General features: G+C 32.8%; 1 protein-coding gene and 1 pseudogene across 1 annotated transcript; one reads left to right on the top strand and one right to left on the bottom strand.

Annotated features, from left to right (window-relative positions):
* The first annotated feature begins 3,217 nt into the window (after positions 1-3,217).
* On the top strand, positions 3,218-6,270 carry LOC140965256 (probable LRR receptor-like serine/threonine-protein kinase At4g37250). The gene is made up of 2 exons (XM_073425403.1): positions 3,218-5,022; positions 5,524-6,270. Exons 1-2 carry the CDS (start codon positions 3,435-3,437, stop codon positions 6,222-6,224), a joined length of 2,289 nt encoding a protein of 762 aa, XP_073281504.1. The 5' UTR covers positions 3,218-3,434; the 3' UTR covers positions 6,225-6,270.
* Positions 6,271-10,070: 3,800 nt separating this feature from the next.
* On the bottom strand, positions 10,071-11,998 carry LOC140963723 (cyclin-D3-3-like; annotated as a pseudogene).
* Positions 11,999-18,359: the final 6,361 nt, after the last annotated feature.

Raw genomic sequence — 18,359 nt, 5'->3', positions numbered from 1 at the left:
ATTATTAGAAAAATATTAATTAATTTCAAAGTGGTTGACGGTATGTCACACTTTCAGTGAGTTAATGGTATGGCTTAATTTGGTGTATTTTTGTTATCTAATCTTAATCAATAATTATTTTTTTAAAATGTCTTGTTTATAGTGTATTTCAAATATGCTTGGTGAGGGTTTTTTTTTTTTTTTTTAAATATGGTTGACCAAATTCATTTTCCTAATTATCCTGCATAATAATTTAGACGGTACAAAAATTCATGTAAGACGGTCTCACGGGTTAATTTTGTGAGACGAATATTTTATTTGAATCATCTATAAAAAAAAATTAATTTTTATGTCAAAAGTATTATTTAGTATTGTAAATATGAGTAGAGATGACTCATCTCATAAATAAAGATTCGTGAATTCGTCTTATAAAATATCAGAAGGGTACTTTCTTTGTAAGGTGACAAGATATTAGTTTACGTGACGCATGTCAATACATGCCATTTCTAAAATGGAGTCGAGTATATAAGTTTAATTTATTTATAATTTATTTTGTGACAACATATCAGCTGGTACTATAATTTAGAGGGCTACTTCGATCCAAACATCTAACCTAACCTTCTGCTTAAATAAATAAATTGCCAAAATTTATAAATAAGTGTAAAAAAATTAAAATTTCTCTTGAAAAACCAATTTTGTTTTGCATGTATACATTTTTTTTAATGTTATAACCGATGACCTTTTACATTTTTTTATTACTTTGTCACATGTAAGGATCCTACGGAGACGGGTTGAAAGAAATAAAATGTGAGATTCTGCAATAATGATCATATCCCACTAATATTTGTTTATTCATACTTTGTCTCGCTTTAATTATTTCGAAAAATAACTAATTTAAATTCTAAAAAAGATATATAATATATTTTACGAGTTTTTACAACAATAAAAATTTTGATTATTTACCAATAAATGTTAAATTTTTTTTTAAAAAAAATACTTTAATAAGTTTTGCATTTCCAGTATAACACACTTGGAAATTTTTGGGTATGCATTTCCAAAAAATTAATACAAACTTTTCACGTTGAGGTATTAGTATGGAATTTGTCGAGTATACGAGTAATACGTCAAAATCAGTTTAGCATTAAAAACTGAAAATTGGAAAGTGAAAGTAACATGACGACAGTGTAATTCTTACTCACTTGAAAAATATAGAAAATGGGTTTCTTTTTATTAGTTATATATTCAAAAGTACAATCTCATCGATTGGTCAGGAACATATCCGTACCTTTTATTAGGCCAATCAAGCGGTTGTCTCAGGGCCCAGTCCAATAAAAGGCCTAAATTTATATATATAAATATATATATATATATGGTATATGTTATTTGTTCTCTAACACTTTCTAAATCTCAACCATAATTTTTGTCCTCATTCAACAAATAAAGTTTACGATCCCCTACTTCTCTTAAGATTGAAGTTAAGTAATTTTTTTTCATGAATTATGCTTTATTTTCATTTCAAATCTTCTTTATAAATACATATTTATATTTGTAAATTGATCTAGAAAATGATCCTAAATGAAAATGAATTTACTTGCGATATGTGTATTGTAATGTGCTTAGAGACCATGTTAATTAAATATATAACTAAAGCACACATCACATGATGTAAATTATTTAATTAATTATCATTGAATTATGAGTTTTATATAAATTTTATGTGCGAATTGTGTAATTAATCAGCAGATAGTCTAAGAAAATAAAATAAATTGTAAATAGAGCTTAAATGTGTGAACCGTTGAAAGATGAAATTCGTTGTTTTTGAAATTTTTTTTCCTTTGATTTTATAGTTTGTTATTTCGACTCAAGGAATTCTTTGATTTTGTATTTTCTATAATTATAGAGACTAAAAATGTAGGGATATTTTGGTTAGACGCTTGTTAATTTGATTTATATTATTTTAGAAATTAAATTTTGCAAGTAATTGATGATTTGGTTCAGAAAATATTTGTCTTTAATTTATACAAATTATAAAACTATAATTTTTTATTTTACGTGATACTGTTTGTTTTGATTTTATATGTTAATTGAAAATAATTGATTTTGTTTAAGATTTTTAAAACATTTTAATATCGGTAACCATAACATTAACAAAATTAAGTTTAAAATGCCTTCTAAATATGGTAACCATATCAGTAACAGTTGCATCGGCAGGAAGAAGCTTCTCGACGTTGAAATTAATCAAGAATATTCGATCAACAATGTCGTAAGATAGACTAAATGGACTAGATATGTTGTCGATTGAGAAAGAAATGGTCCGAAAATTGGATTACATAGATTTGATAGATATTTTCGCCTCTAAAATAGCTAGACGAGTAGTATTTATGTAGTTATTTTAAATATTTGTTAAGTTGTTATTGATGTAATATATTGGTTTTGGTATATTTATGTATTTATTAGTATATTTGTTATTGCAAATTGAATTTTATATTTATTACTGCAACAAGAGGGCCCGTTTTTTCAATTTTCGTTTCAGACCCTATTCAACACAGGTACGGCTCTGGTCAGGAAGACTACTATTGATCGACAAATGAATCCCAAAAGTAGGTATATGGAGTACTATTGTGATGGAAAAATATCAAACAAAGAGTAAGTATCTTGTGAGACGGTCTCACGAATTTTTATATATGAGACATATCAATGCTATCGATATTCACAATAAAAAGTAATACTCTTAACATAAAAAATAATATTTTTTCATGGATGACCCAAATAAAAGATTTGACCCATTAAATTGATATGTGAGACCGTCTCACAAAAATTTTCGTGTAAAAAAAATAGTGTATATCGAAATAAGGGATAAAGGGGTAGTAACAACAATAACTCGACCTTCTCGGAAAGTCAATATATATAATTATATTTCAGCATCCATACTCCGTGACTTAGAAATGTAATATGTTCCTAACAGATCGGTGATTACGGTTTGATTTATGAAATTTGATAAGTAAGATTTATTATTTTTTTAAAATAAAAAAATATATAATAAAGACGCCAAAAATAATTAAAGTGAAGTAGATGGTGGTAATCTTACAATGTAACTCTGCAATTACTAAAAAAATTATAAATTCATATAATTTTTATGATCGAACAAAATCCATCGTTCAAATGAATATGATGATATATGTAAATAGTTGTAAGAAAAGTAAAGATATCCAAATACCATCAAAGGTGTTTTAATTTGGTGAAGGAATTTGGACTTTTTGTTAAATGAGCTGTGACTCTTCATTCAATGCATGCATTCTTTCTCTTTCACGCGAAGCTCCCTTCACATGGCCGCCCCTTCTGCAAAATAAATACCAGTTAATTAGTTTCTATATCGTTGCACTCTCTCTATGCCTCAAATTCCCGCTCAATTCCTCGGGTTCTAGCTGTGTACAGAAGATGAGTGGTGATAAATAATGGGCACCAAGTGTTTTGGTGTACTCCATTTATGGAGGTGGAGGAATCTCGCGTTCTTTTTAATGCTTCAAGTTCAATCTTTCGGGCTGAACACTGATGGGATACTCTTGCTGTCTTTTAAAAACAGTATCTTGAGTGATCCGTTAGGAGTTTTGAAGAACTGGGATGAAAATGATGAGTTGCCATGTTCGTGGAATGGAGTCAACTGTGGACTTCCTGGCTCTGCGGAAGCTTATTTTCGGGTTACGGGATTGATACTCACGGGTCTCGGACTTCTGGGTTCAATCCCTTCGAATCTTGGAATGATCGAACATCTCAGAAATCTTAATCTCTCTGGAAATTTCATTACCGGTCCCATTCCTTCCTCTCTGTTCATGGCTTCAGAGCTTCGAGTTCTTGATTTTTCGTACAATAACTTCTCGGGCCAACTGCCTCAAAATTTGACAACTCTTCTGAATTTAACAGTGGTTTCTTTGAAGAACAATTTGATTTCTGGTTTACTGCCAGGCGGGTTTAATTCAGTTCAGAGTTTAGACGTGTCTTCCAATTTGATCAACGGATCTTTGCCTCCAGATTTTGGTGGCGCTAAAGTTTCGTATTTTAACGTTTCGGTTAACAGACTCTCCGGTGAAATCCCGCCGGCATTTGCGGCCAAAATCCCCGAAAATGCAACAATAGATCTGTCCTTCAATGATTTTGCAGGCCCGATTCCTAATTCTAATATTTTCTTTCACCAAGACATCAAATCGTACTCCGGCAACCCCAGATTATGCGGGAAGCCATTAAACAATCTCTGCTCGATTCCATCTTCCGTTGCAACTCTGCCTGATTCTTCTTCTGCACCGGACTCTCCACCAGCAATCGCTGCCTTACCTACCGACACCGCCCCTGGTTCAGCTCCATCTACAGGAAAGCGAACCAGGCTCAGGACAGGAAAAATCCTGGGAATCATCATCGGGGACGTCGCCGGAATGGGAATCCTCACTCTAATTTTCATCTACATTTATCATCTGAAGAAAAAGAAAAACAAGGATCGTACAATCCAAAAGGAGACAGAACTTGCTAAAGATCACTTCGAGTGGGCATCCTCTGAACCATCCCCGCACCAATACCACTGTCTAAGATCATGGGTTTGCTCAAAGAAACAAAGACACGGCGCCGACACCAAAGATGAAGCGGAAACATCATCAGAAATCACGACTCCCTGCACCACAGACACCGAAAATTCGCTCAAGAACCGCGAATCCCACGTCCCCCAAGAGCAGAAAAAAGGATCCCTTGTGACTGTCGACGGAGAAAAGGACCTGGAATTGGAGACATTGCTGAAGGCCTCGGCTTACATTTTAGGCGCCTCGGGTTCCAGCATAGTTTACAAAGCTGTCCTTGAGGATGGTACAACGTTGGCTGTGAGAAGAATTGGGGAGAGTGGCGTGGAACGATTCAGGGATTTCGAGAATCAGATTCGAGTTATCGCAAAATTGGTGCACCCGAATTTGATTCGGATTCGAGGGTTCTATTGGGGTGATGATGAGAAGCTGATTATTTATGATTTTGTGCCCAATGGTAGTCTCGCTAATGCTCGTTACAGTAAGTTCTCATTCTTCTTGCTTTTATATTTTTTGCGCAATTCGGTTTTTAGTAAACTTCTGCTGTATGATTAAACAAATAAATGATTCTCCTACCAAATTTCTGAACACTTGCTTTTTCTAAGAATTCTCCGCGAGGGTCATCTATTTTGAGACCCGCTGATTTAATCAAACGAACAAGATGTAACCAGCATTCTTCATGCGATCAGTCTCAAATTTGATTTGATGTATACGAAAATTATAGGATGAAAGAAGTCATTTATTTTTAAAGGATTCGAATGTAACGAGAAAGATAATAATTTGTTTGAATGAAACTATCGTAACTGAAACATTGAAATTTTGAAAGTCAACCTTGTCTTGTTGCCATTGGAATTATTATCGTTCGCTAACAGCGCATGATAACGAAGTCAACGTTCCGCATGCAGAATGCCTGCCCTAGAGGCCTAAACGAATAGGATATTCATGGAGTCTAACATGCGCTTTTCTGGTCTCGTTTCTGCAGGGAAAGCTGGGTCCTCCCCTTGTCCTTTACCCTGGGAAATTCGGGTCAAGATAGCAAAAGGGGTGGCCCGTGGACTTTGTTACATCCACGAGAAAAAACATGTGCATGGAAACTTGAAGCCCAGCAATATTCTGTTGGGCCCTGAAATGGAGCCCATGATAGGAGATTTCGGCCTCGAAAGGCTCGTCACCTGTGAGAGCAGTTCCAAGGCCGGCGGATCTGCCAGAAACTTCGGGAGCAAACGATCCACAACCTCAAAGGATAGTATCCACGATTACACAACCATTGGGCCTACTGCAAGCCCAAGCCCGAGCGTAATCGGAATTTCTCCCTATCACGCACCCGAATCTCTTCGAAATCTCAAACCCAATCCAAAATGGGATGTTTTTGCATTCGGTGTTGTGTTGCTCGAATTGCTGACGGGAAAAGCCATCATATCTGATGAAACAGTTCCCGGCTTAGCCATCAGAAATTTCACGTCAGCAGAGGAAGACAAGGACAAGATTTTGAGGATGGCTGATGTGGCGATACGTGCAGACGTGGAGGGGAAAGAGGAAGCTTTGTTAGCACTACTAAAATTAGGGTGTAGTTGCATATGTAGTGTGCCACAAAAAAGACCACCAATGAAAGAGGTCCTCCAATCGCTTGAAAAGATCGAATGCTTCTCATTTTCTTCGTCTTACAATTATGGCCAATTGTGATCATAAATTGACCCAAATATGTGAGTTTAATTTGACTGTTTTTTAACTTTTTGGGTTTGATATTATATGACCTCAATAAAAATCAAGGACTTGCTCATAAATAAAGAGGTGGTCTCTATTATATGTGTGTATATATATAGTTTTGTTATGTGATATCCTCACTGTGCTCAACTTTGTGTTCATCAATGAGCTGATATAATATATTGGATATGATAAAAAATACAAATTGTACAATTAAGACATGATTGACATTTCATTAATAGTCACAATAGATGGACAACATATACACGAGATGTAACATTGGGTCACGAGTTCGAGACACGTTATATTTTATTGGGATATTGGTGTCCTTGTGTGGCCCACATTATATTATGCGATTAATAATCTTATCAAGGCTTATCAAGCCAACTAAACGAAGCCTTAGTTAGATTTAACTGTTACTACAGTCCTGATTATTTCTCACGGAAGATAAATTCCTGAAAATAAAACGACGTCGGTTCCGCGGTGTGTGTTTCGAGATGATGACTTTGTTTTAATGACAGGAATCCTCTTGTTAGCGAGCAACAATCAAAATAACTCCAATCGGTATACTTCTGGTAATGCATCATGGTCTGATTGATGAACTCATCAGCCTAATTACTTATATTATTATTTAAATTATAATTTGATATTTTACCTTAGATATTAATTAATTTTAATTTATGCTCCAATCGAGCGAGCCTTGATTATGACGCTTTACGCTCGTGATAGTTGAAAAAAATATCGTCCTAAAAATTAAATCATTTGTCAAATATGGCATATATAATTTTGTTGTTGACAAGCACCTCACATGTTAGTTACCCCTACTCTAATGTTAGAATATTATTCATTTTAAAAACTTGAAGCCAAAAATACATTTTAGTTTTCTTACATTTATTATAGCAATTTATTACTATTCAAGATTTTTCCATAATTCAATTTCAAATATTAAGAAAAATTAGCTAAATACATGTAAAAATTTATCTAACAATTTCAACGGTTATCACACATATAAATCATGATATTCATGTAATAATTTACATACACACTAGTTTTAATAATGTTTTTCAAGATTTTGCATTTTTTTTAGAACTAGAGTCGATCAAAACGGATCAACCGGTCTTGCTATAAAAAAATAGGCGGGTGAGGTTACGATTTTAGTCTCCCATTTAGATGCGGGACGGGTAAGCTCATTTGGGTTGCGGATTGAGGCAGGGTAGGGTGAGTCGGCCCGCCCACTTTGTAAAATATTAAAATTATAAATTTTTCGATGATTTTTTTGTGAATGGTTGCATCAAGACGTTTATCTTGAGAGTACATATCGTGAGAATTTAAAACTTTGCTTTTTAATGACTTACGTATTATATATAATTAAATTTCTATTTATGTTATTTACATTGTTTATATTTGTGGTTTTTTTTATTAAAAATATAATCGATGATGTTAAAATCTCATATGATTTGTTTGAGTATGAAATTGATTACTTATTATTGTGTAACATTCTTACTATTTTTTTTAAAAAAATTCAAGTAATAACATGTGAGTTTTATTTTTATTTTTTGGGTTGACATACCTAACACACAACTCGTTCCCCCGAAGTTTTTCCAACCCGCTAGTTTGGCCCTTCAATAGGAAGACTGAGTGTGGAACCGGCACATTTGAATTGAAATATATCTTATCAACAAAATTTCACAGAACTTCTTGACCGGACAAAACAATTGAAATATTTCATGGATATTATAACAGTTTTTAGTTTTAAATAAGATATAGGGTAAACTTAAAATTTTTAAATTATGTGTCCAGATCTTATAAAGAATCATCATGTGTACGTACACTTCACAAGAAAGTAGTTCATACTGAACATACAAGAAACACAAAGTTATACCCATTCCTTTTCCATATAACATGCAAGTAAACTAAAAAAAATTGGAGGGCAGGTGAAAATAGTAATTTTTTGTTTGTAAATACGTGAAAATATTAAAATTACGACTAGGGTTCTATCATGAGAAGCAAAAAAGAGGCTCGAAGATTAATATTATCTTATTTCAGTAGCCATTATTTTTTAAAATCGAGAGACGTAGCTTATAATAAATCTTCTTATTTCAGTAGCCATGATTGATGGCACCCCATATCTCTGTGCAAATTGCATTTACGGTCATCAAATTATATACCAGAATCATCCGGAGGGCAGCCCGTACCGTCGAGAAGAGTGGCAATCATTTGAAGGTATTCCAAAATTTCCAAGATTTTATAAATGCTTCTAATCAATATTGAACTGCGTGATTCTACCATATGCTAAATGTTTTTTTGATAAATTACTTGTACCAATATTTTTGTCATCTCAAATGATTTTATCGGAATTGTTCTCATTAGTTTCATTTATTGGTTCTATCAATCAATAGGCAGAATAGCTATTCATATTTGATATTTCTTGGAAAATTGCCCTCCAAACGCACGAGGATTACAATGATTATGTTCCATCTCCTCAATCGAGTAGACTAAAGGGGACATCATCATCACAAGACAATTAATGTCTGTTCGCTCTTCTGCATGAGATCCACATTGATTAAGTTCGTTGAATCTAACATAAGACTGAAAGTACAATACGTTGGAATTCTCCCTTGATACCTATGGCCTCTAATCCCTCTATATAGTTGGTGTGAAAATCGTGTTTCTTTAATCTATTTCACGTATTTGGATCGTTATCACGCATCAACTGAAAATACATATAAATAAATTACGCAGTCAATCAGACGAGCACGACATTTATAAAAATTGATCCAATGATCGTCAAAGTGTTCCGATTCACATCATGTGTACTGACGAATTTTCATACAATATAATATATTATTCGATAACATATTTTAAAAAATATTTGTAATGCAAATAATTGGTGTGTTTCACAGTAGACAAAAACCAAGAAAACTTAACAAGTCCAATCAAGAAAATGATACAGATAATTGTTAAGATTAGAAATTGAACATAACTCAACCTCAAAAACTAACTCAAGAAAAGATAATTGTCCAAGTCTATGCAACTATCAGGTATTTTAACCAACCAACCGATGTGGACAATTGACACACCCCTCTTACGCCCAGAAATGAACATCTAGATCGTGAAATTTACAAATAACCCAACTATAGACAGAACGAGTGACCCAACTATGAGCAGTCCAACACATAACAATGGAACCTGACTCTGATATCATTTTAAGATTGGAACTTAGACTTAACTCAACCCCAAAAACTAGCTCAAAAAAGAAAGATTGTCTAAGTCCAAATATGCAACTCTCGGATATTTTATTGGAACAATTAACAAGAATCTTGTTAGTTTTCCTAGATTCCAAATACAACGAAACCAACCTAACCTATTAAAAATGCATGATTTTCGTATTAAGACTATTTCACATGGGGGATTTCTTGTCGGTAAGGTCAAAACCAAGCAAGAAAAGCCCTGTCAAGCAGCAACTTAGATCACACTGCAGATAATCTTTTCATGCTTTCAAGAACATGACTCCACATATCAAATTAATATAAAAACTTAAAACAAAATAGTAGGTTTACGTACTCGACGGTAGTTCAGTTTAATATATAATATAATTTTTTAAAAATACAAATTTTACGGTAAATAAACCAAGTTATCCCAAGATTGCCGATCTAGCATATACATGGGAAAGTTTTCTTAATTCAAGAATCCATCCTATTTGCAAACAACCAAAGACATGGAACACACTCATCAGTCGTCCCCGTCACTGATTCTTGATCAAACAGGCATAAGCCAGTATTAGGCCTCATGCTGCACAAGAAGGGGTTTTGAATTCATATTCAATTAACATAAGATGAAACTGTGATAGCATCTCTCTCAGTTATAAATCTTCACCCCCGATCAAAAATAACAAAGACAGTAATCATAAATATAGGTCTCATCCATCGTCGAATTGGCAAGAAACGGAGTAAATGTTGCATAATTCCTTTAGATTATGATATAAAACATAATGAAAAAGTTCTTACGAAGTACCACTGCTAATATCAGATTATAAGAAACCAGGGTTCAGTCCATGAGGAGCCAATTTCATGTGCTGATCCTGAGCTCTCCTTCTCTTGAACAATGGCTCTGGTGATGATGACACGGATGATGAAAAGGCCCAAGAATCATTAGAGCTATCTGAGCTAAAATAAGCATCGACTACACCCAGTTGGAGTGCTCGGTATGGGCTCATTTTTACGTTTGGAATGCAGCTTAATGCAATGATCATCCATTATCTCCATTATCAGTTTATGGCATTCAACAACTTTTTCCTGTTTATAATCCATAATCAAGAATTAAGGTCTGATAACCATTCATTCTTAAAAGGAAAGACCAAAATATTATCACCCAAAGTATAACTAACCTTGCTAGCTTTAAGCACACTCACAAACTGATTATGGAGTTCCAACTCTTTACAAGGTTCAATCTCTCTAATAACATATATCATTGTAGCGGCAGCAACAACAGATGGAAGATATCGTAGGAGACTAAAATCTGTGATAGCGTATATAACCGGACAACATTAGCAGTTGATACGAAAAAAGGAAAAAAAGAAAATGAAAAAGAAAAAAAGAACCAGAGAACGAGAGAGAGATTCTCATTGATACAAATTAGAAGTTTGACATAATCTACAATCCAACCGATTTATGATAAGTTTATAGCAAAATTATCCGATCTACTTACCGGTGAGTACACAGAGAATCAAACTCTCACACCTCCCCAAAAACTCCCAATGTGGATTAATTAGCGATCCAAATCTCCTCGTAAAGTGATCAAAGTATGGGATCGGTGTCACAGGATTCATCTTCCATTGAAGTGTAGAAAGCACCAAGAGTTCCATTCTCTGAATAGTCTTTGCCTCAAAAAGATACTTTGATTCTTCTACCTTGAACGCGCACACAATCAAAAGTCGATAACAAAACAATCAAATCAGAGAGGCACTTAAACAAACATTTGCAAAGAAGACGCACAAAGAATGAAATGTTGATGGGAAAACATACTTGAAAGTCTATCAAAAGAGGCACTTGAGTCTCTTCCACCTTTGCTGCTAACGAAACACAGGCCACAGCAACCAACTGGCTCATCCATGGTTTATCCTTCTGAAAGTAAGGGCTAGCAATAAATCTATCATAGTAGTTCACAGCTAAAGCCGCGGTCAGGGCATTGAATCCATAGTGGGAAACCAGCTTCAAAATCCATACAATGGCCTCATGTCTCACAATTTTTAAACATCCATCTACTTTTATTTCTTCAAAACTCAAACGGGCTTGTGTTTTCTCCTTAGACAAAAGGATCGAAACCTCATCATCCTCCCAGAAAAGGTCACGCTCAAACGGAAAAATGGGGGGCTTTCCGCAAATCTCGAGAAAATATTCAATTTCTGGCTCTTTCAAGTCAAACCCAATGCTCGAATCTTCGTCAAGATGCTCTTCTTCACAGTAAAGGGCATCAAATATTGAATTCTGGAGAAGGGATTCTTGTTCTTGGATATGAGAAACCATCTTCTTCAAAGAAGAAGACACTGGAGCCTCTGCTCATTATCTTTAAAGATTCAATCTTGAGCTCTGAATCATATCTTCTTACGTATGAATTTACCCTGGTTTGCCCTTTCGTTTCTCCCTTTGACGCATGAAAGAGAGGAGGAGGTCGAGAGGAAGGAGGCAACCTAAAGAAGAAGGCAGAGAGGGCTTTTTTCCGAGTGACCCTCCACGCCTGTCCTTTTTTCCCACTTTTTGTTTAACAAATCTTTTAAAATGCAAATTTTGTTCCGAGTAATTGTATCTTAGTTTTATTAATTATTACATGACTGATCGCAATAATTATTTATACATATCTTTTCTATTATATTTTTATAAACCTTCACTGCAAAAAAATTTACATAATTAGTTATTCTCTTATAAACTTTTTCAATTTTTCATTATAATTTCGATTGATTTTAATTAAAACTAACAATAGTTCAATATTTTAAAAAATCATTTATTGACAATTTCTTCAATTAAGTGGAAATTTCGTTGTATGATATCTTCCAATAAACTTAAATCTATAGTCTTATATTATACATAAATAGTTATTTTGCACTTTGAAATAAATTAATTAATTATCTGGTATAAATTTATCAATCTCCCAAGCGCAATATGATCTTGTTAAGTTTTTTCAAAAAAATTCCACGGGCGTTTGATGCATTGGAAGACCGCCGGATCCACACACCACTCAAGTAGAAGGAAGCCAGTACAAATTCCTACCCACCTCGTTGCAAATCACAGCTTGTCTAACTTAATCGTTTACCTAATCGTGATTAAAACTAAACTACTAATTATATCTCACTCATGCATCGATCTGAATGTATTGAAGAGTTCGGTGGTTTTTGAACGTTGACCATTTAGGACGTGTTTGTCCTACATGAGAATCTCGGGGAGATGTTCGAGCCTTTTAATGATAATAAAAGATAAACTAAAAAGACTAAACTAATATTTGTGATGTTAACTCGTGTCGAATTTTCAAATGAAAAAGATTTTTAATTGAGATCCCATGTATTCCTCCATCAATCTTTGGAAAAATGTATGCCAACTGAGCGGGTCAAACGTAAATTAGAGTACAATCGATGCATTAGAAACACGACAGATCTACTGCGTTGCAAAGAAAAACAAATTCAACGACGCCAATCTTGAGGAAAGCGATAATTGATTGGATCCATTTTAAGAAACTGTAAATAATATCCCCCGGCCACTTGATTCGTTTAATAATAATACGGGCAGCCCCCCAGTTCAGAATTCGAAAACTTTAGTCCAATACTAGGTACTCTTCACATCACCGCGTGTGTACAGTTTTTTTTTTAGTTATTGAGGGACTAAAGTGAAATTTGACAAATTATCGAATGACTAAAGTACTACTTGAATTGATGAAATTTAAAAAAAAATGGTTTGTTAAAATTAAAATAAAAATTGTAATATTCATATAATATAAGGGCATATTTGGAAAAGAAATTTGGTGTCTCATTTTGTCTCTATTAGGCTCAATCCAGTCTCTAACAAAAAAGCGCTGCTCAACCCACTAGTCAAAACTCTTAGCCACCACACTAATTTAGTACTCGCATTTGGGAAAAATAATATTTTTGTATAAATCAGATCAAGAGTCGTAGATTTGTTTGACAAAATTCACTCTTCAGATATGAGTTTTTGTGATATATATGACAATAATCATAACATTCTAACTACTATGTAATATATCACAAAAACTCCAGTGAGACGTTTCACAGGTCAATTTTTTATTTGGATCTTCAATTCGAAAATACCTGTAAGACCGTCTCACCTACTCTATATCTATATATATATCACGCAGTCCCACGTCAAATCATATATTATATTTTTGCAATGTTTCGAAATCGAACATGTCTCTCTCAAATTTAAAAGAAATTTGTTTGTTATAATTTCGCATTGTATAATACTCTCATCTACCTTATCTCATAAAATCCAGACGCGACTATTTTATATATTAGTATGTCTTTTGTAAAACAGATGGTCTCACGAATTTTTATCCGTAAGATGAGTCAATCATGTCAATATTTACAATAATAAATAATAATTTTGACATAAAAAATAATATTTTTCATAGATAACGTAAATAAAAAACATGTCCCACAAAATAAACTCGTGAGATCGTATCACGAATTAAATTTTTTTTTGTATATATATAAATATAAATGTGTTTTTATATTGGTTTCAGCTGTTACACTTGTTGTATTATCAGAACTAGCAGGTAAGTTAAAATTAGTCGGCAGGTGTTGACAGAGAGAAGAGGGGTAACGTACGTTTCACTTGGGGATTCATTGTACTTGTTTCGTTTAAACATGCACCCCCACAAACGACAACAGTAATATATATCAAAAGGTGATTATTGAGATTACCAAGGGGGACTAATAATTATCACTGATTTAAACATATAGATTATGTGTTTAATCACACATGAAAAAATATATAAAATTTGAGGCTATGATAAAGAGTTTTTATATATATGAACTCATCACGAGTACTATATATACGTGGTCTATTAATCATCTATTAAGTACGTACTAACTATTTTTCTCGGTCTCGTCTCAATTATATATATTTACTAAAACAAATTTGTATTGTTTCTTGGTTAATTATAGTAAGGAAGAACCAAGCAACTTGAAGATAATTAATAATTTCGTTCACAATTTTTTTCAGTAGGTTTTTTTTTACTGCTAGTCATCATTCATGTTTGCCGCATCATAAATATATTTCAAAATTGAACAAGCCCGTATGTTCGATCATGGTTATTTTGACATTTTCTAGACAGCACAGATCTATGTCAAGTTTGAACAAAATAAATTAAGTTTAGTTAATTCCAACTATAGTATAAGCCTAATAACATGATCCCAAAACTAATTAATTTTAAATTTAGCGCCAATCTCGAGCAAAATAAATTTAAATTTGAATATAAAAAATGTTAGTAATATTCATCCGTTATCGGCTTTATATATATTCAATCCCTGAACTTTTTTATATATATAAAAAATGCTAATTAAAATACATAAATATTTTTTCTGGAAACCCTAGGTTATATTATTTGTTCATGTTTCGAGGTAAATTCTTATTTTTTAATAAAAACATGCCAGGCTAATAAAGATTTGAAACTCGTGCATGGGAATGCGAATTAATATATTTCTCAAAAACAGTATTGCATAAATGTGGACATNTATATTTTAAATTTTTTTTTAAAAGCCCAAGTTCCCGAGGTTACGTGCATGGGGTGAGTTGAAACTAAAAAACGGACCTTCAGTCTGGTAGAATATAACATACGCCAATGCTACTGCTCTGCCAACACCCCTTTCTCCTCACTTGCGTATACTTTTTTATATAGCCTACCTTCTCTATCAATCAATCTGTGCCTGCCATTGCCAACCATTTAAATTTTTTTTTTTCTCAATTTCTTTTTCTTCTTCTTAAATTTAAATCTGTTATTCTCCATGCACTTTCACACCGCCGTGTTGTCAGATTTTACCGAACGAGAAAACAACAAATATATATTAATGCATATTGCGTGAAGATTGTCTGTGATGAGGGACAAGTTGCGTATGCATTGGCCATACACTAAAAAGACACTGGTGGGAACCGGATTAAATACTTGAGAAACGTTGCGCAAAAACAGAAATGGGTCAAATGGTGCTTTGCTTTGAGGGAGACTGTACCCGGCCAGACTTTTATTTATGTCTTCAATATCCTTTTTCGCCTCGGCTCACGAGATGGTTGGTGCTTGTTTTGTTTTCTATCCAAAATTTTTTTTAATGGCTAATTCGAAGTTATATTAATCACAATTGAACTGATCAAATTATTAATTAATAATCTAAATAAAGGATCGATGTATGTACCAAAAATAAACAATCTATATTATCAGATTTTTAAAAACATGATAGAATGCAAAATATAAAAGTAGAGGAAAACATTATTTTATATAAATTAATCTTTCTCCAATTGAATATCGACTTATATAACTTAAACATAATGATTCGGCTTCACTCCGACCATAGGAATGAATGGTGAGTACCTCTATATATATGATAGAGCTCAACCGAAAAGTGAACCACCACCTAATTCTTATCTCACGGACACGAATTTAAAACCTAACCAAAGAAGCCCAAATAGAAATGGACTACATTCTCTTAGCCCAATTCTTTCCGACTTGGTTTGGAAACTCTTCTTTGTAGAGCTCACATAATAATAAAAGAAAATAATAATAATAAAAATACCTACAACATAGCGCAGAAGACAGACAGCGCTGCGTTAGAGGAAAGAAATGGAATGGATGCGATCTTAGTTTGGAGATGTCCTTAGCTAAGACACGATGAAATACTCATCAAAGGGAGACAGTGATATCGTTACGATGGATCCCTGAACAACCCTTATCATATTGTTTTACACTAAATTGAGGCTTATTTTTACGAAGAAATAGAACAAGTCCTTACAAGTACTTCTAAAAAAGGTTCTGAAATTTAAAAGTATCATGTAATTTACTAGAAATTCCAATATATATTTTAAATTTTATATGCCTTATGAAATCATATATAAATACAACATACCTACTGTTAGTATTTGTGTATATTATTTCAACCTCATTCGGTCTAGGAATTTTCACCGAAGTTTTCTGCTCTTGATTATCCGGTCATTCTGCTCACCTACAAATTAACATGGAAGTTTCATTTCATATCTCTATATATATATTAATACAGGTAAATAACTTATTATTTCATCCTCAACAGTTTTGGTCCATCATGTATTCTATGTTTGATTTTGGTACATTATCAACTTCTGATTTCCGGTTATTTTGGCCTGGATGTGTGACATGACACCACGCATAAACAATTTCGAGTGCTTCACAATCAATTTTCAACATCATTACGGCAATTTCAAGTATCACGTCGATATCCGGTGACGTATAACTAAAAAAAAAATCACACCAAGCAAAACTTTAAATACTTAGAAAGTTGAAATATAAAATAAAATAAATTAATAGACAAAAAAAATTGTTTTTCTCAATCGAAATTCAAGAAAATACCATTTCAACCTTGCGAAAATCATACATAAAAGTTAAAACATATCTCTCGAGAGTCAGTCCACTCTTGAATGGGCTCACAATAAATAATATATAAATAAAAAAATAATGGACGTGGCCTTAATTTTCTTTGTCGAGCCGCAAATCAGGAAAGCATAGTCCAAATTATGGAAGTTTTTGCCTCATATAGGCCCTAGCGGAGGACTATATCAATTTAAATTTCAACTCTTCGATCTACACAAAAATTCTCACTAATTTGAAATTCTCGTATTTCACTTGAGTTGAATTTTTATTTATTGGAGGATTTCAAATCAAAACATTCGAAATTGATGGATTTTGAAATAACCAAGTTGAGATTTGTATTTGAAATTGAAACAAAAAAATCTACTTAACAAACACAAGAGATTTTAAATCATTTGTTCTAATTTTGGAACCAAATTAATACAATAAATTTTGATGTGTAGATTTGAAATAAAATCCACTCAAATCCATTAAATCAAACACAATTTTACATTATTTATGATGCATAAAATGCTTCATTACAAAATATTTTGGTACCGATTACTTGGGTTACGAGATCCAGATATTTTAGGTCAACGTAAATTTGACACCCAATTACTATATGGAGATATTACTTTTTAAAATTAATAAGTAAATATTTTACAATCACTATATAAATTTTGCTTACCGAAATCGTGTATTCTAAGAATTTCGCATGCTAACGAATCAATGTCAAGTCAACATATTGCGAAGTAAAAAAAACATTAGAACAGTTGAATATCTGAATTGGTATAATACGTGGATATTTGATCCATGGTTAAGAGTTCGATTACCATTACAAATAATTTCTTGGTCGTGCTTGTTTTCCAATATGGTTCACCTGGTTTACTTAATTTGTAGGATATTATGTTATTCTTGAAAATTTATCCAGCACACACCGAATAATAATGCCTACGAGTTTTCATGTCATTAAAAAAAGTGCATACTGTTGAAAAATAATATTTAAAATGTGTGTATTGAATATTTGAATGTTGAATATTTGAATGTTGAAAATTAGGTAAAATTAGGTGTTGAATGTTGAAATTTGTGTGTGATGATGAAGGTAATGATGTAATTTATTTTTGAATTATTTGTAAAAATTTTCTATAAATAGATCTCTCATTTGTAAAGAAAATCACAATTGAGTTGAGAGAAAAATATTATAAAGTGTGTAGTGTGATAATTTTGAGAGTTTGTGATTTTTACTTTTTGCCGTAAATTTTCACTTTTTCACAACTCGTTATCAGCACAAAGCTCTAAAAGTCCTCTATATTTTTCCAAGCTCCAAAACAGAAGAAAAAGGCAACAAAAGTAATAATATTTATTTTATTGTTTATTTATTTATTGTTTATATATTTACTATATAATATAATGTTATTATAAATAATAAAAATAAATTTTTCAAAAAACTTGTTATAAATCCTGGGAGGATGTTAAGACGACATCCCACACTCCCGGTAAGGGATACGACAAGTATAAAAG

This window comes from Primulina huaijiensis, chromosome 18, assembly GCF_012295235.1.
Source record: "Primulina huaijiensis isolate GDHJ02 chromosome 18, ASM1229523v2, whole genome shotgun sequence".
Lineage (NCBI taxonomy): Eukaryota > Viridiplantae > Streptophyta > Magnoliopsida > Lamiales > Gesneriaceae > Primulina > Primulina huaijiensis.
The sequence above is the reverse complement of the archived record's forward strand: the minus strand, read 5'-3'. Positions and strand labels throughout refer to the sequence as shown.